Source organism: Watersipora subatra, chromosome 3, assembly GCF_963576615.1.
Source record: "Watersipora subatra chromosome 3, tzWatSuba1.1, whole genome shotgun sequence".
In the NCBI taxonomy this organism is placed as follows: Eukaryota; Metazoa; Bryozoa; class Gymnolaemata; order Cheilostomatida; family Watersiporidae; genus Watersipora; species Watersipora subatra.
The window spans coordinates 61,824,370-61,849,175 of record NC_088710.1 but is presented as its reverse complement, the minus strand read 5'-3'; the positions used below and the strand labels follow the sequence as shown (position 1 = coordinate 61,849,175).

General features: G+C 35.7%; 1 protein-coding gene across 1 annotated transcript in view; it reads right to left on the bottom strand.

Moving 5' to 3' along the window:
- The window catches only part of LOC137391801 (twitchin-like), a 105,871-nt gene that overhangs the window by 12,168 nt on the left and 68,897 nt on the right, over positions 1–24,806 (bottom strand). Inside the window, exons 56-75 of the mRNA XM_068078336.1 lie at positions 23,930–24,136; positions 22,332–22,427; positions 20,807–20,992; positions 20,598–20,705; positions 19,690–19,835; positions 18,914–19,070; positions 17,787–17,938; positions 16,970–17,099; positions 16,594–16,785; positions 14,818–15,074; positions 14,544–14,682; positions 12,512–12,639; positions 11,207–11,381; positions 7,876–7,987; positions 7,536–7,708; positions 5,431–5,595; positions 3,883–3,957; positions 3,291–3,456; positions 1,572–1,777; positions 873–966 (exon numbers count right to left, since the gene is read on the bottom strand). Of these exons, the coding sequence (XP_067934437.1) occupies positions 873–966; positions 1,572–1,777; positions 3,291–3,456; positions 3,883–3,957; positions 5,431–5,595; positions 7,536–7,708; positions 7,876–7,987; positions 11,207–11,381; positions 12,512–12,639; positions 14,544–14,682; positions 14,818–15,074; positions 16,594–16,785; positions 16,970–17,099; positions 17,787–17,938; positions 18,914–19,070; positions 19,690–19,835; positions 20,598–20,705; positions 20,807–20,992; positions 22,332–22,427; positions 23,930–24,136 (3,064 nt within the window). The remainder of the gene's footprint in view (positions 1–872; positions 967–1,571; positions 1,778–3,290; positions 3,457–3,882; positions 3,958–5,430; positions 5,596–7,535; positions 7,709–7,875; positions 7,988–11,206; positions 11,382–12,511; positions 12,640–14,543; positions 14,683–14,817; positions 15,075–16,593; positions 16,786–16,969; positions 17,100–17,786; positions 17,939–18,913; positions 19,071–19,689; positions 19,836–20,597; positions 20,706–20,806; positions 20,993–22,331; positions 22,428–23,929; positions 24,137–24,806) is intronic.

Genomic DNA, 24,806 nt, shown 5'->3' with positions numbered 1-24,806 from the left:
CACAAGCAATAGTGACTAGCCATATCCATCCACATACTCTCTACATTATAAGTAAGTACTTTTTCCAAAAGAAGAGCATCTCAGTTGCATTAACTACCTGCAGGCAGTTGAAGTGTTGAGTCGTAGAGCATTTTGCTTCTCCTTCCTCTAAACAACATCATCAACAGATAACTTACAGCTAGCTGGAGTAAGCTCAAGTAGAGTAAATATACCGAAGGGCAACAGCTTTTTATATTTGCTATTGCAGAACACAAATATTAAATAACCTATATATAAATCTCAGTGTTTGTCTTTTTGTTATACCCTGTGTCCGGTTATGGCAATTAAAATCTAGCAATGAAAAATCTGTATGACACTGGATTTGATCTCGGAACCTCCAGTTCTAGAGGCGAACTTAACCATTAAGCTACACGGAATACAATGATTTCATTGGGCAAATAGTTATTACATTGGTTAAGATACTCACGCCTAAACAACTTGCTTGGGGATAATAACTAGCACTGTTGACCGTTACGCTTAACAATTGTTATGCTGGCCCAAAACGCGAGAAATGTTTTAGTAAGGATTTTAGTAAAGATCAAGCTTTCCAGGTAAATTACTCAAATTCATGAGGTAAATATTCTACTACCCGTGCAACGCCAGGCATTCAACTAGTAATTTTAACATGAATCAATAAAGGAAGGCTACAATATTGAAACAGCTTGAGTTGCTGAATAGTTTATACTTTCTAAACAGTCTATCTAATACCCAACTTTTATTCGCTACAAAATAGACTGGGAAAATTGTACCAGCCAAACTGCCATTGCTGTAATTCTACGGTGCTATTCACAAACAAGCAACTCTCCTGTGAAAACTTCAAATATAAAACTCACGTCCCAAGTTCTTCCAAGATCTCGTAGTAATCATGAACACTTTCTGCTTTCAACTCTGCTGGTTTAGGACTGCCATCTTTCCACAAGTCTTTGTCTATAGGTTTAACATGACACAATTGTTTTGTATTTCTGTTATAATCGTATCAAAATTGATTGCAATAAGTATCTGGCCAATGCAAGATCTGACTCGCAATAAGGTTTATTTGGAGTAAGAAAAAAGCACCAGATGACACATTAGGTTGCTTAACAGTCATGTCTGTAGGACTGCATCTATATATGTACATATAATGGATATACATATAATGTACATATGACTAAAATGTAACAAGGAATTATAAGTCAAGGCCAACGCTATAAATAAAGTCATCTAGAGTTGTTAGTGTAGCATAGATTAACTGTTGCATTTGGACTTAACCATTGACCTGCTATTGATCTTTGACCAAATTTAGCAATCACATTGAAATTGACAGCAACGGGTAATGAAAGTGTCAGCGGTGAGGAAAAAACCAAACAGACAAGTAGGCCTACCACAAATTTTTTAGTTGTTTTATATTTCTCAAATGCCAGCAGATTATCTTAGTATCACCTTTAACCTTCCCTTTTATCCTTACAAGATAACTACATGTATATATACCTTGTAATGATGGAAGGTATATAGTGTACGTATACTATATACTGATATATATCTTATGTACTTACAGAACTTGTCATAGTCGTCTACTTTAACCTTCTTGCCCCTCACTTGAGCTTCCTCTCTGCTGATCTTCCTCGCTTTTATAACCTCCTCATCGAGAGCGACATCAACAGGTGCTGAAGGGCTGCCGTACCCATAGAGGTTGGCAGCGGTTACCCTGAGCTGGTAGGCGTGGCCTATCTCAAGACTCTGTATGTTGAGGCTCTTTAGCCTGCAGTTAACATTCAATTATCTTACTGATGGATAACTGCAGAACATTAGTTTTCATACGGGACAGTGGAATATGCAGAAAATTATAGGTTGCCAATGCTGCACGATAGTTGACACAAAAAGTTACCTTTTTAAAAAATTGTAACTCTTTGAAATAATTCTATGTACAGTAATACTTCAACTTATGAGTGCTCCAACGTACGAGAACCTTGAGATACGAGCCAGCTTTTAAGCAAGTTTTAGCACTAACATACGAGCCATGTTTGAGATACGAGCACGTGAGTCAGTTGCCAAGTATGCCGGAGGTGTTTTATGACAACAGCATCAATCTGTATTTTTCAACTGCACAGGTTATACTTTTCTACCGTGTTTTTGTACGCGCTTTTCAGTGCAGAATTATGTGAATTAAAAGTACTGTGCGTAGACCGAAAGTTTGCCAGTAAAATGAAAAATAATGCAAAGAAAAAGCAAATGATAACAATTGATATTAAACGGAAAATTATTGAAAATATGCGAAATGTGTATGCATGATTGAGCTAGCTCAGCAATATGACAGAAATACATCCACAATTATCAAACAGAAGGATTATATTCAGGGCATTTTTGCTCGCAAAATGACTAACCGTAGTTTCTAAACGGCGCAGCGATCTTCACGACCACTGATGGAGAGACCGCTCAGGCATTGAATAAAAGATAAACAATTGTCAGGTGACAGCGTAACTGAAACGACGCTATTTGAAAAGGCCGGTGCTATCCATCAAAACTATAAAAATAGACATTCGGACAAGCTGGCTAGTGGTCGTGCATTAAACCTTTGTGACAACACCTGTGTTCGTCCTAATCGCAATATGTTGAAAGGTCAACAAAGGCAAACGTCCTTAGATAGGTTCATCTTAAAACGACCGGCTAGTCGTGAAAGTGAAACAAAGAAAAAATTAGCTAACTAGTGAGAAACTTCAAACTATGAACGCCGAAGAAATTTTAATTACTTTCATTAAAAATTAAAGTTTGCTTTTAGGTTTGCTTCTAAGTTTGTCTTTTAAGATTTTGATAAAATCCTAATTTATCAAAGTAAACTGTTGTAATGAAGGATAACTTATATATCTCTCTCTGGCAAATGCTAGCGTTAGCTGCTATTGTATGTATTTAATTTTACATTTTAATTTAACACATTTCCTTGCATATTTTTTATTTGTTGCTTTTTGAAAGTAAGTGGTAAGATAGTACAATAACCAGCATGTTCTTTCTGTTACAATATCTTGTTTTGAGTGTTTTATTTGCATTTTTCAGAGTATGGAAACCAATAAATATATATTTAATTGTTCTATATATAAATAAATTGCACCAACATGCGAGTAAATTGACATACGAGCTCAGTCTCGGAATGCATTAAGCTCGTAAGTTGAAGTATGACTGTATTAAAATAGCATACTATGCTCACCAAAAACAGTCATCAATGCTTTTAGCATGACCTCGTTTTAAAAAAAGGTCTCTTTTACTAGACGTAATTTTACCTTGTTGTGGCCACTCGAATCCATTTGTCTCCTGTCAGATCCTTCTTTTCCACCAAGTACTCGGTGACTGTGCTGCCACCATTATTGAGAGGTGAAAGCCATGAGAGGGTGACGTGTGTACCCGCCCCTTGCTCGACAACAAGGCCATGCGGTGCGTCTGGGCTATCTGTATTAAACAAGGCAAGCGCGTGTCAGATAATACGTACTAATTTAGCCTTTGGTGTTTAAGGTATTTACAGCTGACATCTAATTCATGCTATTCATTGGATGTTTTTAACTTGTGTGCAGCATTCTGACTTCAAACCGTTCTTCAATTAAAAGTAACACAGAATGCATCTGCAGACTTATTGTGAGAGCTTTATTGAAAAATAAAAACTACTTAATCCAAATGAAAGCATTTCTAATTTAGATACAAAGATAGCTAAAATTCTTTTAGTGATACAGTAAGGTGCAAACATCTGCATGGTCCAGCACAAAAGTCAGTTGGAGTTGAACACGTGAGCCTGCTGAGCGCAGGCTGCACCCAAGTCACTGATAAATATTGTAATCAGTTTAATTTTCACCAACGATTAAAACCAATCGCTAGTTTTACCGTTGACAGTAAACTCTAAGGTGGCTGAGTCCGAGCCAAGTGAGTTCTCTAAGTTTAGCCGATAAACTCCGCCATCTGATTTATCAGCATCCTTTACCGTGAGGAAGGCGTGGCGTTCTGTCACCTGGCAAAATAATAATATTACTATGGTAACCGATTAACTTACTTATAGCTGTCGCTTTTGTGCGGCAGTAACCTGTGCTAAATAACAATTTTGTTACAGTCTATGTGTTGACTGATAAAGAGCTTAACTATCATTACATGGTATACAATTAGCTTTAGTGTACGGGAAAAACCTGTCATGGCTCTTCTGCGAATCTTTCAAATGTAGCAAATGTGTTGAGGACTCTATGCATAAAAAACTAAAATGCTTAAACTTCATATCAGCACAATGTTATGAATTATTGCGCCATTTTCAAATTATATAAAATGATAATAAACAAAAGAGGAAATTGTCTTCTCTCATCTGGATGACCAAATGCTAAAGATGAAGAAAGTCTCGCTCTGCTTCTCTTTACACAGAATTAAACAACCAAATTAATAGTGTTATTTTGCTGTTAGCAGTTAAAATATATATGCGAAAACTAAACAAAAGGTTTGAATTGTTATAAATTCATCGTGATTTACATGTATCTCCAGTTTGTGGTTATTTATTTATAAAATTATGTGGAAGCTAATAAAAGCTCAAAAATAAGCATGAAACTAAATTAAGGTGTAAATAGAGAAGGAGAAAAAAAGGAAGAACACAGTGTTGCAGATCTCAGGCTATGAGAAAGTTGATTGATTGTTAATATCTCACTACTTGCACAGCAAAGAGCAGCTCTAAATGTTAACTAGAGAATTCAATTGTAGTTATGCAAATAGGTCGTAGTTCAGTTAGGAGTTGCTAGATTAAAAAACTCTGAATCAAAGCCAAATTTGGCAGCAGCCAAAAATATCATGGATATATCAGCTACTTTGGTTAGCTAGCTTAGTATTTGACAGACCTTAGTAGGTTCTAGCCAAAATTTCAAGACAAAACTATTACACAAAACCCTTTGCAAAGTGTTTGCTGTAGTTGAATAGCTTCTGAGCCTAAACTTTAAATACTATTTTAATAGTTTGAGTTGCATAATAAGCATGAATCTTTAGGACTACAGACTAAAACAAAGATTAGAAATAAAATCACCGAATGAATGCAAAATTTTAACTCTAGGATCAACATGAGAGAATAGGGAACATATTTAAAGCACTGCTTTATATAAGAATGCCTTTAGTCACATGATGACTTTGTGTATGTCACTAGAAGAAGGTTGGTTCACTTAAAAAAGTTACATGAAAGTGTTACTCCTTTTTATAAACGTTTGAGTTATACATTTTAGAAAGCAAATATTGACAATAAATTTATAGAACAGTCTAGAGAGCCTTTTAAACCAAGATAAAAGTCACGGCTACCAATACAAGTCACTGATATCAATACAACCACTACTGAATGCTTGTTTTATTGAGCATTTAGTTCATATAAAAGTAACTTTAAACTGTGATGTGATGTCTACCTGGATTGTATACTTACCTCAAGGTTGTGCTGAGAGCCTTTTAGCTGTTTGCCATCCTTGAACCAGGTGCATGTCGGCTTTGGATTGCCTGTGAATGGGATCTTTAGGATAACAGTTTCACCTTTCTCAAAGGCAGTGCATGTCTCGAACCGAGCCGGCAGCTTTATCTTAGGTGCAGCTGAAATATGAATTGTAACATTTTATAGGCCTTTGCGAGAAATGAGAGCATCATTGAGAGCTCTGACTCAACACCGGCTGAGCATCAGAGTATCTAGATTATGCATTTAGTAAAGTTAATCAGTTGGTAATAGAATTTGTTTTACTTTAAAAAAATGGCGCTGAAAAATCACAAATATTGATGTAAATAACCACACTTGGCCGTATTGACAAAGATTGCTTTGTATTATTAGTTGTTTTCTCTTAGACATTCTATGAAGCTTGTTTAGTTATACGTACTGTAATTATCAATTCAGCATTTAAACAAACTTTAGACAGGCTGACATTGAGTAGATAACTTCCTATCCATTGCAGAGCAAAAATAAAAATCAGTCTTTGTGCAAAACAAAAGACAGCAGTTGCATCTCAGCGCATCACGATGCTTGGTGCTTTGTTGCCTTTTTGTTATGGATTGTCACTCTCATTATTAACAGGGAATATAATTATGCACTTGAATATTTAATAAGTGTCTATAACTACATTTTAGTTGTTTACACTGCAAATCCATAATATTCCAGATTTCTGTCTTTTTGTTTTTTGACATGTAATAAAAACATCATTTTGTTGATGATTACCAATAAAAAGTTATATATACACAACAGTAAAATTATCTGGCTTAAAATATTAGCAGATACCTAACTGGTTGAGTAGTTATCTGCTCCAAACATAGTGAATATATCGATTGCTATTTTTGTATAAGGTGTGTATTTTTGATGAATTTGATATCATTGAAGTTTTCTCAAACAACATAAATTTTTTTATTTTGTTCCAGAATCACAAGTAAACAGGTAATAGAGCAATTCAGTAAAATGATTTTTTTACACAAGTGCTATGTAAGATTTAAGAAATATTTATTAGAGTGGTGATAAAATAAAGAAATGATAAAACAAATACTCAGAGTAATTAAAATTATATTTAGTGTAAGTTAAAGTTGCACCATGTTTTTAATTGCTCATTTTACCTACTTACTTGCTACACACCTCCTTTCACGTGTCTTGTGTGCAAAATATCGACAAAAACATATTTTTACCGATTATTACTTTAAGTTAATTTTTACATGTATGTGAGATGAATTTTTAGTTTTGGGTTTTTAGCAGTTTTATATAAAGCATTGTTTTAAATATGCTATTACTTGAGGTAGTGATTTTGGTCTCTGAATCAAATTAAGCAGATCACAATTGTATTCTTGTATTAACATTCACTCCACTAGGTGATAGTTTTGACATTAGAAGCAAATGTCAGAATGGATTGACTTCCTATATTAAGATTTGTACCAGTATATTACTGCTTGTCATGTTTTGGTCAGCTCCATCTTATTCTTATCTTTATGCTATGTGTCTATTTTTGATGAAGTACGTAATCCATGAGAAAAAAAAATCTTTCAAGAGAAACAGTTTAATACAATATTCATGTCTATACAGAGTCAGCATGTACTGGTCCAGCAGCAGCTAAGTCTATGCATTTTGCCAAATGAGTTTTCTTCAATCTGGCGAAATTTTCCATAAGAATGATTTATAATTACTCAACACATTTGTACATGACCAGTTGAGCGAGTTAATGGAGAATGAAACAAAACTTATTGTCATTATAGCTTTGTAGACTCCTATTTACACAACAATATAAAAAACAAAATTGGTTTCTGTGCAGGGTGCTATTACCATTTCAGTTTATTACCGTTACTTGATTTTTTGTTTTGCTTTTACCAAAACCATGTAAAATTTTTCATTTGTAACTGCACTAGAATTATTACCACAAACTAACTTTTTTCTTTTTGTTATATACATAGGCATCGACCAGGTTTGATTAAAAAAGAAAAACTTTCAATTGGTTTTGACATAAACCAAACCATAAAAAAATGACTAAGTTTGTGAATGCTTCGTAAAAAAAGTATGAGACGCTCACATCTGATTGTGGCCCGAGCCCGGCTCTGTCTGGTTCCCGCTGCCGTGCTCGCCCTGACTGAGTAGTCATCCGCATCCTCTCCATAGCAGTCATGGATGGTAAGGAAGTACTTGTTTCCTTCAGAGGAGATGTCTATTCTCTTGTCCTCATCCAATTGTCTCGTACCTTTAAACCTGCGCACAGATGTTCAGAACATGTGTACCCGAGCGACATCAACTCTAACTGTTGCTAATGATATCAAGAAACATGCACTGAGAAAAGTTACTCATTTTACCGACCTTGAGCGAGGAAAAGCTTTAGGGGACATTTTCTACTAGTATAATCATATATCTGTACTCACCAAGCCACATCTGGTTTTGGGTTAGCGTCGATCGTACATTCGAACTCAATTTTCTTGCCTTGAATTGTTTCAACGTTCTTGATTCCTTGCACAAAAACTGGCAGACTCGCGGCTGGAACAGAAAGATTTTTATGCTGATAATCTGAAGACAGTAAGCTTCTTTATCAGACTACTCTCAGTACATTCAAAGCAGCGCCTAACTGTACTGTAATCTCATTGGATGACGAGCTACTCTGCATGTTAATAATTATCTCCCAGGTTAAAAAAATTTCTTTAATTTCTCAGAATGCTTCATCTTACAATTAAAGCCTAAGCTTGCCTATTGCTTGCGAAGCAATCAATAACAGCAATTTTTATTATTACCATGAAAATAGTTTATAATACATGTACATATTTCTAGACAATGCTAAAGTTATGTCAGTATCCCACTTATCAGTTGTAAGAAAAAGCGAACTGTATTGCTAGATGAAAGTGGGCAGAACCTGCATTTGATTTTTGCTTTCCAGCATAGACCTATTAACTCTACTAAAATATAGTTAATAGGTCTATGCTTTGCAGTAGTTAGTAATTTCACAGTAAAGGGTTATTATTGATAATAGGGTTATTAGTTATTTGACATTGTAGTCGCTGCCACAAACTCCTTGGATTAGGTTTAATTATTTTCTTCTAGCTAACGTTAGTGCAGCCACCTGGTTGTCTTTATACTGTCAACAGCTTTTTTATCTCCACTTAGCAACTACCACTCCTGGTAATTTTCCCTGTTATATCCAGTATGAACTGGTTCGATGTGCTCGCTATTACTACCAGTGGGGGTTTATATCATTGCACTATGTAACCACTTACAATGAAGGTGAGCATTCAAATAGAGTTTACACTCAAGTGTAGCCCAACAGATACAGCATATTGCTGATATGTTTGGTTGGACTCTTTTTATATTGGTTTTACGACCAGATTTGAAATATAGCTAACTTTTGCCTGAAGTTGGCTATGAAGCTAGAAAGGATTTGTTGCTGAATTCTGGCCTTTTGAGTACTCCAACTGCTGGGGTAAGTGGGTGTTAGCAAACAATTAATAAAAATTAAACTTTGGTAGAATATTAGTAATTCCTTGTAAGTATTAATGTTACTGCAGATTGATTGAAGATAATTTGCAGCACAAAGTGCGCTGCAGACCTGTCCAACCAGTCCTATGCATAGCTGTTCTTCACTCTCCAGCGATGGCTAGGTTAATGGTAGGAGTACTCGGCCATTTGAATACATATATCTATGTCACTGCCTTGAATTCATCGTTTTTTCTTATTAACTGAAACTTGTATCTTTGTGTATAACTTCTTCTCTATAGATATTTGAAACAGTAACAGTAGTTAGTGTTACGGTATCAATGGCATGTGTATTCGGTATATGAATTGGGCAATAGATAAGTGTTCATTTAGAGTGCTTCCAACGCATAACCTGGAAGGGCACCCGTGAATGAATATTGAACAAATACATATGGTTAAATAAAGTACATGATAATCTTTTGTAGGCTATCCCTAAACCCCAGCGCTGATACTCCCCCCTAAAAGGCCCATTAGGTTCGGCCCAAAATCACGTTTTAGGGGGAGTTTTCAAACCATGGGGCACTGTCAGTGAATTTTCTACCTTGGCGGGGGGGGGGGGGGGTTTCCACAATCAAGCCAGTAAAAGGGCCCATGTTCATTAAGGTTTTATTCAGCCAAAGTAATACAAAGAAATTGCATCAAAATTCCTGTCATTATAATGCAGATTGCTGCTGCTTGCTTGCTGACGGGAAAGGGATAAGAGATAGTCGAAACTGCATCATCTTAGCAACCCTTTAGCAATATATTCAGAATGAATGATGTTTATTTCATTGATATTCATTATGTTTTCCTTTGTAAATGAAAATGATGATCTGAGGGTTGATGTTTGGAATAAGTTTTATTAACCCTTTTGCAGGCATAGCGACATTTTGTCGTTTTGCGATACTGATGTTAGTGGGCAGAGCAACTGGGCCTTAAACTTGATATTATTGCTTACATGCTTCTTACAGTGATATCTGACAGACACTTAACTAATTTATTGATGACAAAAGTACAACTCTAACAGAACACTTCATCATAAACCAACCGCATTTATTGTAAGAAAAGCATTCGAATATTGTGTTAGAAGAATGACTTTCTCTTTGTTGAAAGTATAATTTTCTGTTTTGCAAAGTGTTATGTATACGCTTTATGTAAGTTTTGTGTGCTCTCTGCTAGTTTTTTTTTGCTCTGCATTCAGCTTGTAGTTATTATAGGTTGGTAGCTACCTAGCAGCAACATGTGTGTCATGTCGCAAGTCAGTGTAAGAGTAGAGTCGAAAAAAGCAAGGTAGGCAAAACAAACATATCACTGTCTACAAACATTGAAATATTCATATAGATTCCAGTCTATGACTGCAATGATACAGTGACATGCATGTGATTATCCTCTGTTAATGAACCCAAGCTAAAAAGCTAGTGTCTTTTCCTAAGATTATGGGGAATACATGACTGGAATCTGAATGCTTATGTGTCTGCAACCATGCAGCTCCTAAAAACCAAAAGCACCCTAACATGTTCATAGTAAGATCCTCAACATGTAGGCTGTACCTCGGTTAACCATCCTATTGGACAATAAGCCTTCGTCTCCTGTTTACTTTCTCTCTGGTTTTGGCGAACAACTTTTCAAACAGATAAAATAAACACAAACAAACTAAACCCTTGGTGTTAAAGTTACGCAAGCTGACAGCTTTAGGATGAGTATTGTGGGGGATTATGGATTATGGAGGCGGTAGTCCATGTACTAGACAATCAAAATTTCTTTTGCAAGCTTACATATTTTTACTTTTAGATGAAACCAACATAAATTCTAAAAACTTCTGGTTACTAAGAAAGGATCAGAAGGTCCAATCAAAATATCAGCCACTAAGTAACATATAACTATTTGACCAAGGTCCAGTATATGGAATTCTAATTCTCTTTGACTAATGAAACGTTAGATAAACTTGTCGGTGGTGTATGCAAGAAAGGATGGAACATCTTTACGCACACAAATTGCCTCAAAGGTTGGTAAAGCTGAAGTTAATGAAGTTAACGGCATCAAAGTTGATATTGTAATGATGGTATGAGAGCGTATTGTAGAGTAATACATTGTATCAATTTCAAATACTACGTGTACCACCATATCTTTGCACATAAAAGTTCAGAGAATGAAGATCAGAGCTAAGGATCAGCCTCTGTGCACTCCATGCTAGTAGTGCAAACGACTGAGCACACTAACTGAGTTGACCTATGGATTACAGCTAAAACAAACCTTTAGGATCTTTGACAACGACTCTGGAAGAAATAGCTGAAGGTTTTCCTTCACCCGCTTCATTGACAGCCAACACTCGGAACTCATAGGTGAAATCCTCTATGAGATTGGCGATGTTATATTGGAGAGCCATAACAGGTGTGTAGTTGACTCGAGTCCACTTCTCGGCTTTAGGCTGGCAAGTATACAAGAATGAGCATTGCAGAACTACTGGTGAGAAAGTGACTTTACCACACTATTGTTTGGGTGTGTGAGCAACCTCTCAAAGAACAAGTGCAAGAGTTCCTAACCTTTTTCCTTCAGTTCCCCCCATAATTATGCCTTTTCATAAATCTGATTCCCCACCCAATTTTAACTCATATGACTAAAACAACCGATATAAATTATAATCCCATTTTGTTGTACATTTCTAATAACATAACAACATATTATTAATTTTTATACAGCACGCATACAACAAACAACAATACATGACCTTAGGCATGGCGATGAATTGGTTTATGACTATGTTAACTTACTATCCAATCAAAATCTGGATAGATGTGTTCATATATATCTGGGTTTTGACTAGTAGCTCATTATTAGCAACTAGTGTTATAGATAAAACCAAGATGTTAAACGATAAAACCCAAACTCACATGGCACTGCGGGACATAAATTAAAAATTTAACAAATCAAACACCTCTCTGTTCCCCCTTGTATATTCAAAATTCCCCCCTAGGGGGAACTCCTCCCTGGTTGGGAACCCCTGAACAAGTAGGATGTCTGCTTGGCTTACAGCATGCAGAGGCTGTGCGCTTGTTTTTTAACAGCATTGTTGATACAAACAATGGCTCTGTGATTTTTGCAAGGGAACCTCGATGATGAGATATGCCCAGGGGTAGAGAGCAATTGAAAATTGGATGTGATTCGTGTCACAACCAGGGACTTTTGTGGGAGTTGAACCCCAACCTGTTGTTTGGAGGTCGGGCATTCTAGACTATAAGCCAATGTTTAGTAGCGGTAAAGCTATAATAAATTGTGTATAATCATGCCTGGCTAGCTGTTGGTACTAAGTAACTGGTATGACCGGGCTTACAGTCTGATGTAATCGCTAATGTAGTATTGGAGCATTTGAGACCAGATGTTTTCATTAGACACCACAATTGGTCTGTTGTTATGTTTGAGGCCAAATGCTAGAAATACTAAACAACAACAAAATTATGTTTTTTAACAGGCTTTACCAATCATTATTTTTATATTAACAAGTTCAAAATTTGTTATTCACTACCAATCTGATTAAATCAAACAAAGAGTTAAACTTACTTCTCTTCGCTCAACAATATATCCAGTGATCCTGCCTCCGCCATCATCAGCCGGTTTTTCCCATGACAGATTGACAAAGTCGTTGCCGACCTCTTCTACCTCAGGAATGCCTGGAGCACCTGGGGTATCTGTAAAGGAACACATCTGTTTTGCCTACATCTGCTATAGTCGACTATAGTTCGAAAAGCAAACTCTTCCTTTTCAAAGTAACAATAACAACTTGAATATGCTCCATTGAAACCTCCCTGAGAAGAGGAGCTTATGAAATATACATCTAATAGCTTCACGTGTTGAATATTATTTATACACCAATCAGACAAAAACTATTTTTTGTTTTTATCAAACATTTCTAAATTTCTGGTAACACTTGGCTATTCCAAAAGTTGTTCCTAATGATAATAAATAATAATATAATTACTATTTATTATTATAGTGATTGGTAGATACTTACTAGACTAAATTAATAGAATGTTGAAAAAAGCTACATTGAGTATTTGAATAATTATTCTAACTGCTAAATCTATTAATTTATTGGTAACAATTCTATTTCAAACAAAAACGCTTTCTAAATTTTGTCATACAAGAATCATAAGAAAGTGTAACAGTTAGCCAATGAAACTAAATAAACATAATAGGCCTGTAATGTCTGTTAAAAGAGCAGATATTAGTTAGAAGGTTGTTAAAGCAGCTAGGAATGATATTTTCACAATAATTATTAGACGTTGTATGTAATTTGCTCATATCACGTAAGTTGAAATGAGTTGAACCCTGTAACTGTTATGTAAAAATGAGAGCGTAATGCCATAAAAAATCTTGACATATTCTAACAAAGCTAAAGCAGGTGAAGTATTGACTAACCCAAAACAATTAGCACCCCTTATCTTAGTTCAGATTTTAGTCAATCTATATTTATTGGTAAATGAATATAATGTTACATCAAGGTTTTTATTTTAGAAATACTACTAAACAGCCTTCAAAACTTACAAGAGTATATAATAGTCAAGGACATTTTAGGGTGAGCTACACAGAGTATATAATAGTCAAGGTCCTTTTAGGGTGAGCTACACAAAGTATATAATAGTCAAGGACATTTTAGGGTGAGCTACACAGAGTATATAATAGTCAAGGCCCTTTTAGGGAGATCTACACAGAACCAGAAATAAAAATCATATGTTCCCAGAAGCTCATAAAATCAAATATTTGAATTGATTTTTTGCTAGACTAATTTTTTCTGTTTAAAAAAAGCATGGTAGTTCTCATATTTAGTAAAAAAAAACTACTTTATTTTAACCAATTTATTATAGCTTGGCACACTTTCTCATGAATGTTAATGCAAAGCCATGAAAACCACATACTAACGTCATCATAGTTTTGTAGTCAATTATCTACTGAAATAACAAACAAACCTAATTCTATTAGATGTATTAGTATTGTATCATTATACATTGTTTTATAACTTTATAGAACTTTGTTTAAGATAATCCAATATTTGTCACCAACACATCTTTTTACAAATATATGTAATTGTTGGAGACGTATCATTGTTCCTGTACTTTATTGAATATACATTACTAAGGAACTCTAGTCTATTGTTTGCTGCTTCTATAATATTATTGCAAAATCGATACTATTTATTGCTCTTGCAACAGCTAAAATTCAGCAGCTGAATATTAGTTGGATATTTGTTTTGTTCTAATATCAAATGAACAGCACATGTAGAATATTCCATTTTTAGCTCTACTACAAATATAAAAGCAATCTATTTTTTCAATTATGTAATATAATGCTTATAAAATTACGCAATATGCATATGCATTATCTAATATGAAAAAGCGCTTAGGCAACATTTGAACACATCAGTTCATGTAGGTCAACCTGAAAAAGGCAATTCTGAAGTTGGTTTCAACATGAATCAAAGTATGACAGTTATTACTGAAATAGCTGAATAAAGTAGACCAAACTCTCCTGTCATATCTCCTTAAATATCTCACTAAACTAGCGCTAACTTCTACAGCTAGCAAAACCAACAGACCGTATGGCAGTTTAGCGATGATTGGATGAGCAGTCTCTAAGAATGGTCCAACTCCATTTGCATTGGCTGCTGCCACTCTGAAGTGATACTCTGCATTGGGTGTCAAACCTTGGCATTCAAAGTTTGTGTCTCGGCAACCCTACAACAGTGCTTAGTTTGAAATATGTATATAACAGCTCAGTAGCATGTTTAATAGCCTTTTCTGGTAGCAGGTCTGTGTTGAGACACAATTTCTACTAGCAGTTTATTGCATAAATGTGTATTCTAATTTTACCTGTGAACTAACTGTTGTCCAATAGGATTTGCCCATTTCTTTCCTTTCCACAACATAGTGCAATATTTTAGAGCCACCGTCGTCAGTTGGTGGTAACCAGGACAGATTAGCCGAGTTAAACGTTGTGTCTGAAACTTTAAGCGGAGCTCTACAGAACCCAGGAGTAGCTCTGATGGTCAATGGAAAATTTACTTGACATACTCCATTATCATTGGCTATTTCAACCGACCAATCACCAGTGTCATCCTTCATGGTTTCTGCAAAATACCGAACAATATTTAAAAAAATGTATAAATATTATTTTTGCAGACCACAAGCACCATCTGCATATAATTATATATCACAATCTTGAACTGAACTAAAAAGCGTTAAACTCTTATACAAGCTTTAAACTTAACAAATTAACTCTGGCTTGTGGCCTTAGTCTGGTTCCTAGTTGCAGTATGGGGACTAGTAGTTGCAGACTCTCTCATAAGTGAGTGCAACCTTTTGTTTGTAAGACTAGGTGTAGACAACCCGCTTGATAAATACAACCTTTGACCACATGAGCATTGCTCTTCATTTGTTTTCTTAGTATGGCAAGAGCATGCAACTCTAGAATTGACATGTGCTGTCATCCTCTGAACCATAAACCTATTATCTATATAGTTATATATAGTTAATAGATCTATGCTCCGAACACACTCAGCTAGCCACAGTTATGACCAGCTAATATGTGTAAGACAGCATAAATTGCCTTACATTGACTGATTCTGGCTATAAGATAGTTGTGCTGCATATTACCTGCTGTACATACATGTAAATACAGATTTAATCCAGCTAATCAACTGACAGTAAACTCAGCTACAAGGCAAGAGTAAGATTCTGAAGCCAGTTAAAACAATATGTAGAGTAGACTGGTATGTTTTACATCTGCTTTAGCTCTACTAGCTACACCAACATGACCTTTATGTAGTTAATAACAAAAAAGGAAAGATCATACAGAGCGCCGGTTAAAGATGAAAATGAAAACAACCGCTTACAAGTTAGCATGGGCTCCATGTTCTCACCATCAAGAAACACTAGAACACTGAATGGTAACACTCAAGTGTATAATAACTTGCTATATTGTTTAATTTGATTACAATAAAATGATAAATCAAGCAATCCTTGAAAACCAAGTATGGTGTCTGCAGAGGCTGTGCATGTGTGAAAGAGCTATGTTGCACAAACGATGCCTCGATGCTCTTGGCTAGACATGTCTGAGTCCAGTAGTGAAAACCTCGACAACTGGAGACATGCCAAGTTACAGACAGCAACTTTTAAGGATGGATGTCATTTCAGTCACCACTAGTGGTATCTTTAGGAATTGAACCCCATGCAGGTGCTTGTAAGTCAGGCATTCTAGACACTAGACAATGGCTGCTCTCAACAATATCTCTGCTCAGGTTACAGTATTGAAAGCTAACAAACATCAGAATGAGTGGCTAGCAAAATGTGCCTGCAAGGATATATACATGCTAAAATGTTTGATTTGTAGCAATGTGACTAATGAGAGAAATGCCGCATATAATCAAATGTAAAAATAATTTTACTATCGATGAACGGTTTCCGTTGAAGATGAAATGTTTTGTTCCTTAAAAGTAGTTAGCTATATACAGCATTCATCTGCGCCAGAAAAAACCAGTTCAGATATTAAATGTTTTTGTAAAAGCTGATCTGGTAGCCAATCCATTCAGCTTTATATGTAAAGACAAAATAACATTGTTTCTTCTCTTGTTTGTTAAATGTACTTACCGGCAAACACAAGGTTGGCATGGTCATCAAATGTATTCAATTTGACTCGAGCATTGTTGGCAGGAATCTCCTTTCCATCTTTCTTTACTTTAAAGCTAAATGGACCCGTACCACTGAAGGAGAACTTTACTTTGTGATGGTCTCCAAGCTCAGCTGATTGGGCAGGTACTTGTGATGTCAACGTTGGCTTTGCTGCAACATCAGCGAACAAGTCATTAGTGTTGATCCTCTATTAAAATGTTAAGGAGGAGGAAAAAGTATTTGTCCAGTGCCTAACTTTAGCTGCAGAACTACATGTAAAATTTAACTCTTATTTCCCAACGAAAGAAACTGCCTGCTGTGAACACTCTGGCTAACTCAAATGACTCTAACTTACCGACAGCAAAGAGTTTAGCAGAAGATTCATCCGCGCCATTCTTATTGGAAATGTGGCATCTGATGTTACCGGAGTCATTGGCATCTGTTCCATTTATTGTCAAGAGAGAACTTGTCTCTGTTGTATGAATCTACAAAAAAAATTGAAGTTTGTCAAACAGTCACTCGATAGGAATTCTTTTCATGACAGGACATACTCATATACTAAGTTGTCCCAAAACTATTGTAGCAAAATATGCAAGTTAAGAAAAAAAACTACAAAAAACTAAAGATTAGAGACAAACTGATCTTGAAGTGTTTTCAGCTCTACTTGCACAGCTACATATTAAGATCATGAGACTGGGTTCTGGCTGAATGAGAATACCACAACCTTTAAAGACATGCCTTTTGCGCATGCAAATTGGTTCTATTAAACTCTTGAAGCCCTAATTACTAGTCTCATAGCAAATTTTACTATAATAAGAGCTGTGTCTATTTGTCCATTACCTAAGAGCGTTAGAAAAAAAGATTGCACCACACAGGAATTGAACCTGAATATTTCCAGCCAAGCGCACTACCCTCTCACCACTACACTACTCTTTCACATCTAAGAATAGTTGTGCACATAGTTATTACACAGGACAATCTCTCACAACATACTAGTGAAAATAATATGTACACAATAATACAATACATATGGACATATTACACATACAACACAATATTACATGTGTGTACACAAATAATACGTACACACATGTAATCTTACCATCATCTGTAATTTTTGACTATTATATAGTAATACTGTAACACTTGGATATGGTGTTTTAATGACTTACTTGATATTTGGCATCAGGAAATATTTCTGCGTCTTTAAAAAACCACTGGACACGCTTGGGTTTGCCATCAAATTCTGTGGAGAATTTAGCTACTTCACCAACAGGCACCGTCTGACTTGACAGCTTTTTAGTGAACTCTGGTTGGAGTTCATCTGTTCAACAGATATCCTCACAGATAGTGGTACGCTAGTGGTACACTAGTAATACAATAACACTTCCAAAGGTCACATTAATCAAAACATGTAAATAGATAAATATTAACTTTGTTTACACAGCTCAATGTTGTTTTGAGCAAATTAGGCAGTCGACAAAAACAAAAATAGTAAAGTAAATAATTTGTATTGAAAGAAAAAGCTCATTTTGCATAAATCTGCTCTATAATGTAGATTATGTCGACATGTGAGTATTGGTAAGTGACATAGTAAATAACAAATATGGAAGAGTTTTAGATAATGCAGTCCAACTCATAGTGCTAGCTGGTTTTTGTTGAGTAATTTTTATTGGAAAAGTATACTCCTATTAGCTATAAAATCTTTTGCCTGTTCACTTTTTAAACAAAAACATAACTAGCAATTTCACATACAACTTTCTCTTTTTAGAACTTTATCAGAAATTGTGTCACTGAGCATTCCAGATATACTTGTGTAAATATTTGTTGTTATAAATGCTCAACACAAAATAAAACAACCTGCTCATGATTACGGCAAATAATATTGTTTCAAACATTCTACATCTTGGTTTGATAGCCTGACTTCTATTTCATTAGTCGGAAGTCTCGACTTTTATTAACTGAAGATTTTAAGCAATAAAAACAGACACCGTAAATCATATTTAGCAATCGCCTATCATCGGCTCAGCATAGCAGGAGAGAAATTTTAAGTTTTGATACCTCATCAAGTAGGAAAATCTAATTTACCTGTTTTCAACTTATTTTTATGCAACCGCAGCATATTAAGAGTTGCTAAAGATATTACAGCTGCTCACCAGTGGACTAGGCGAAGTATTCATCTACTATACAATATCTTGACAGACTTAACAAAACAAATCTTTTACCAAATAAATCTTTTCTGATTTCAGTAACTGGCAAGATAACGGGTGTTTAGAAAGTTCTCATGTTTTAAGATTACCTGCAGGGTCTCTAGGTGTGGCAGCCATGCTGGGAAGGCTGTGTTCACTTGGGCCGACAGCATTCAAAGCCACAACTCTAAACTCGTAGGGTTTTTGTGTCTGTAGGTCCATCACTGTGTAATGTGGTTCAACTATGAGGTAGTCATTGGCCTTTTGCTATAATTATATATATATATATTTTCTGTGAAGTTATAGCATGGCAGACAAATATAATTACAAGAATATATCTACATGCTCTGTTTAAATTATGTAACATGGAGTGCATGAGCTTATCTATGATGACACATTATGACGCAATAAGCCAAATTGTGCAATGATTTGCATAGTTGCATGGCAGTAAACTAAACAAACACACTATTTCAAATTACTCCAAGGTTAGAAAATACATAGAAACCTACACTCATATATTTAACGTGATAATAATTGATTGCCAACAAACTCTCCACTCTCACTTATGGATATCAGTACAGTCTGTACCTATAAGGTATAGATATATCAGTCTGTACCTATAAGGGCATAGATATATCGATCTGTACCTATAAGGTATAGATATAACAGTCTGTACCTATAAAGGTATAGATATAACAGTCTGTACCTATAAAGGTATATAGATATATTAGTCTGTATCTATAAGGGTATAGATATATTGATCTGTACCTATAAGGATAGAGATATATTGATCTGTACCTAATGACAAGATATGTACACTTAGGGGAAGTGTAGCCTTAGTCACAAACAATGAGCTAATGTGTACTAAACGGGTAGTGCTACTCACCCATGTGCCATCTGGGTACTCCCGAACTTCTACATTATAGCCTTTGATCCTAGTACCTCCATCAGATTTAGGCAACGTCCATCTAAGGTCACAATGATGCTTGCCAGTTTTGACAACCTCAGGCTGTCCTGGCTTAGAAGGAGCACCTTAACAAAACCAAATGTTGTTTTATTTGTATTTATTCTGAAAACTGAAAGCTAACAATAGCGAGCAACAAATTAACGGCAGTTATTTTTGTTTATCACTGATGAACGTTTCGTTCAGTAGAACTGTGAAAATCTTACAAAATTTCAAGGTTAAAAAATTGTTTTAAAAGGTGTTAAATTGTTAGATTATATTGCAGATTCATTTCTAATATTATTCAGATAACTAGTAAGTCTCTGGTGTCACATTCTTCTCTTGACTTTTGTTATGCAAAAATATAAACATCTAAAATTCATATCGTGACCATAAATATCGTTATGGGTGAAGTATAGAAATGCGAGTTTTTTAAACTATGTCAAGGCCTTGAAAACAGTACACCACTATTTGCTTGCCAGTTTGAATCATAATTGACTGCTAACAAACACTCTTTACTAATGAATTCTTCTCACAGCAAACTTCTGCTTATATTGTTTTCATAAAGCACAAAAATACTTTTCTGTACAGCTTGTGCAAAATAGCATAAAAAAAGAAAGCCAAATCAAAATAAATCATGTATTATTTAGGATTACAACTTCTTATACAAATAACAGTGAAGGTAGAAAGAAATAATAATTCACGTCAATGAAGCCAAAAAACTAAAAAAGGATCGAGGACATTATAATGCAAATTCCTCAAAGCAATTTATTTTGATGCTATTATAGATTTCTTGAAACAAACCTGACTACAGGATATATATTTAATAAACAGAAAATATATTGACTCACTACTCTTAGGCTTGACATCCACTGAAATAGGGTTGCTAGGCTCAGATACCCCAGCTGAATTCTTTGCTCTCACTCTAAACTCATATTCACAGTCCTTCAATCCCTTTACTGAGAGAAAAACAGTAAATAACAGTAAAATATGGCCGACATACGAAGATAGAAGGAAATACTATAGTTTCACCTCAAAGGAGTCATCTATCACAGCTTACCTGTGGCATTCAACTCCTTGATCACACCATCATTGTGTTTAGTCCAGTGTCCTCCCTTAGGGCGGTACTCCACCAAATAGCCTTGGATTCTGTCACCACCATCATCTACTGGCCGAGCCCACTGGAGGCTGACTTCACCCTTATCAACGTCCAATACCTCCATTTTGCTTGGATTGCCAGGCAATGCTACAACGAGAACGTGTAAGCGGTGTCACAACAGTACCCGAGTCGAGCTGAAATGCTTGAAGAGCACCCGCAGCTCACCACCCATATAGATGAGATATACCTAGACAGTCTGGCATCTAGTACAACATCAACCAGCCGTATTTCTATAGTAATAGTACGACTAGCGATATTCGACAAACATTCTTGGTAAGTAATAGCCCATTAGAAAATATATTTATCTCATTAACTGCCCCAAGTTCTTACTATAAGCTTCTCTTACCTCATCACTGCTATTCGCAGAACTAATAATATTTCTGAGTGATGACTGGCCTAGTCGACCTGATAGACAGCATACGGAGAGAAGTGAACTATGATAAACATTGTTTAACAACTGTAGCTCAGAACAAACTTCAAAGATGAAAGTTTTAATGAAAGTTTTACGATAACCACGCGCACATGTAATCAACTCATTGCGTACATGCAAGTAGCGAGTTGGCACAAGTAGATATCAGAATAAATCTAGGTTTGTTTACTTTCTATAGGCAGCAGCTTTAAGAACACAGAATAAAAGTAATATTAGTAATACTCTCAATGTACTCATAGAAGACAAGCAAAGGCTGTAATCTTACACTAAGCAAATAGATTTAGACTCAACTCCACCGCTTCCTTGGCTAAGCAGAGGGTATAAAAGCAAGTCCGACCTCTCGTAAATGTCTGAGAAATCTATTGAACGAGGCTTTCAAGCTGAACTCCCATCTACTACTTGATAGCTTGTAAGTAATGTAATTGGCTCTCAGCAGTAAACATAGATACTGACATGGCTTTCACAAATGCTAATAATATGTAATAGCAGCGAGGAATCCGTTTCGCAAGATATGAGCCAGACGAAATATTAATTAATTAGTCAAGTAGATGCTTTAAAATCTCAGAGAACTTTTGCACTAATCGACGAGCACTAGCGAGAGTGTGAATAAATAAATTTGTGAGTAAGTGTAGAGCTCTATTCGACATACAGGTAAGTTGAAGAGAACCCTGAGTACATTGCAAAGGGCATCAGTTTTCATGTACGCACAGTGCGTTTACAAAATTGAAGGCAGGAATTCACGTATCGTCACAGATAGAGGAGTTGAGAACACAACAATGACACTCTCTTGTAAATATGCTGCCGGGTCTTGCTAGAATTCACCTTTTTAACTTTGTGCTAACTAGGAATGTTTCACAATACAAATATTCATATTTTATTATACATATTGAACAGAACTCAATGTAATTCTTGTCAAACAATAATTTGTTTATGTGTTTTGATTAGAGACCAACTTCTTGTTAAAATTCCATTCTTGGTCATCTCGTGCTTACTCACCAAAGTGTGGTGCTGCCTTGGTTGACTTCTCCGTGTCTAGCGGCTCACTTTCTCCAAACTCATTGACAGCGCTGACTCTGAACATATAGCTGTGACCTGTTGAAAATGTTTTACTCGTGTAGATTAGCCTACTTCAGCCGAATCATGAAGATCGCTATGAATCTCTTGAGGTTAAGACACCTACTATCATGCCATACCAGCTCACTGAGCTGCCCTCAGGCCTTTCTCTCAGACTAACCTTAGCTAGTCCATCAACAAAGGATTAGACTGAATTTATCTATAGCAGCACCAACAATTTAACAACTAGCCCTCAAGGTCAACTCAAAGCTACCGTTTACCTTTATCCAAATTATAAGTGCTTTAGGTGGCTATAAACAAAACTCTTACAATAAGTTTAAATGTAGATCATCAACCGACAGCTTCTAATACCTGCAGGCTCAACTTTTAGTCTGTCAGGTACACCACACAGCTAAGTTGTGATTTATTTGACTAGCAATAGCGTGAATACAAGTGCTAGATACAACAGACCATGCCTATACTGACCATGAGTATCTTTGACAACCACCCATAGTACACATAATCTTCCAGGAACATTGTAATATAAGGTTACAAGACTATATTGGGCTAATTACATGTTTGAAGTTCATAAGTGTGTTAAATTGTAATTAACATCATGACAAGAACCTTAATAAAAAAGCTTAACTAACAGATATTATTTACAATAATAAATAACAGCCTCCACCAACAGCTGGTATCTATTAGTGCAACTTTTAACCTGTATACTGTTAAATACTGCCTCTTTTTCAATTATGACTGATTTAAGGACTAACAAACTAGTCCAAATTTTAATGAAGCCTGATAGACAAACTTAGAAGAATTCTTGCTCAACAAGAATACTACATTGTACAGTATATTCTTGCAGCTAAGAATCATGGCTAGGCTATCTACATCATTAGACTGTAGCACAAGTTCTGTTAATATTTGTTATATAAAAACATAAAAAGGTATATTATAATAGTGTCTGTGCTGGCACGCGTCTGTCACAGATGACCATATTTGACATCTTATTTAGATGATAAAATAGATGCCGCCAAGACTGTTAAAGCTTCCTTGGGTGGTCCTAACACTGATCAAATGCTTGTCTTTCCTACACATAAATTTAAAGATTTAGAGAACAAGCTTAACCAGTATGTCTGCAGTTTTTGACCAGGTGCAGGAACTGTCAGCAGTATAAACAATATTTACAAAAACTGCCTTAAATGGCATTTCAGTTCTTTTTCAGTACATGGCCATTGACTGTTACCAGTTCATGAGCCCGAAATGTGTGTACCATCCATTGGCTGGTTTTTTTCAAGGTTGGCTCTCCTAGTCATTCATCTCTGTGAAGATCTAGCCCACATGGCAGTGAAAGTTTTATGGAACTGGTTGTATTGGTGTATATGGTATCAGCAGCAGGTATTATATAGTGTATATTTATTCACCTGACCCAGGATAATAGGCCAGTATAATTATATACAGAACAGAGATAGCCAGTTCTACGCCTACCTACCGTATTAATGATGAAGGTTTGTCTCATATGTGGTCATGGAATGACTCACCGTTGATTAGGTCTGTTGGCTGATATGTTGTGCCCCGACAGAATTTGGTCACCTTGTTCCAAACACCGTCTGCAGCATCCATCTTTTCTACAATATAGTGACTAATCGGGGCTCCACCCGAGTCCTTGGGTGCTTTCCAACTCAGTTTGCAAGACTCAGCTGTAACCTCCGACACCTCCATAGGGCCCTCAGGTTTACTAGGTTTACCTAAGGAAGAGACCAAAGGCACTGTAGGAACTATAGAGTGCAAATGTTTAAATTGCCATCGTACTATCTTTTAAAAGATATCCTATTAGGAAATCAGGAATACTATCAGGAAAACCATCATTCTTAGTTACCATTAGTTTACAACCTGCTTGTAGAATATTTTGGGCTGCAAAGCGCTATTCTGTATGTAAACAAGGCTTGGATAAGAATTGATGTAAGTGTAAAATTAAGTAGGTAGAGGTATTTGAACCAAACCATTTAGACTGCACCAGGCATCAAAGTTCAGCCTCAGATACAAAGGCTTGGATTATTTAATAGACACAATGGTAGTACGATCATAGACATGATGGTACACGAGCAAGAGTTTTACATTGGTTTAAAGGACATAATTAAACATCTTAAAATGTTTTTAATTCAAAATTTTTAAAATTAAAATGATTAAACATACTCTCAATTAGCATTATTCTCCAATACGTGCTATTAAGCAAATAGACATATTTATTACCTTCGAAAACCATATGAATATTCTGATGTAAGACATGAGCATTCTCACTCAGTGACGTATAGCAATGATACAGCCAATTTCAACGCTATCGTTATCCTACTAAATGGTAATATCAGTGACTGGTAGTCTGACACTGATAGCTGTAGATGAGCCAAAGCTCTGAAT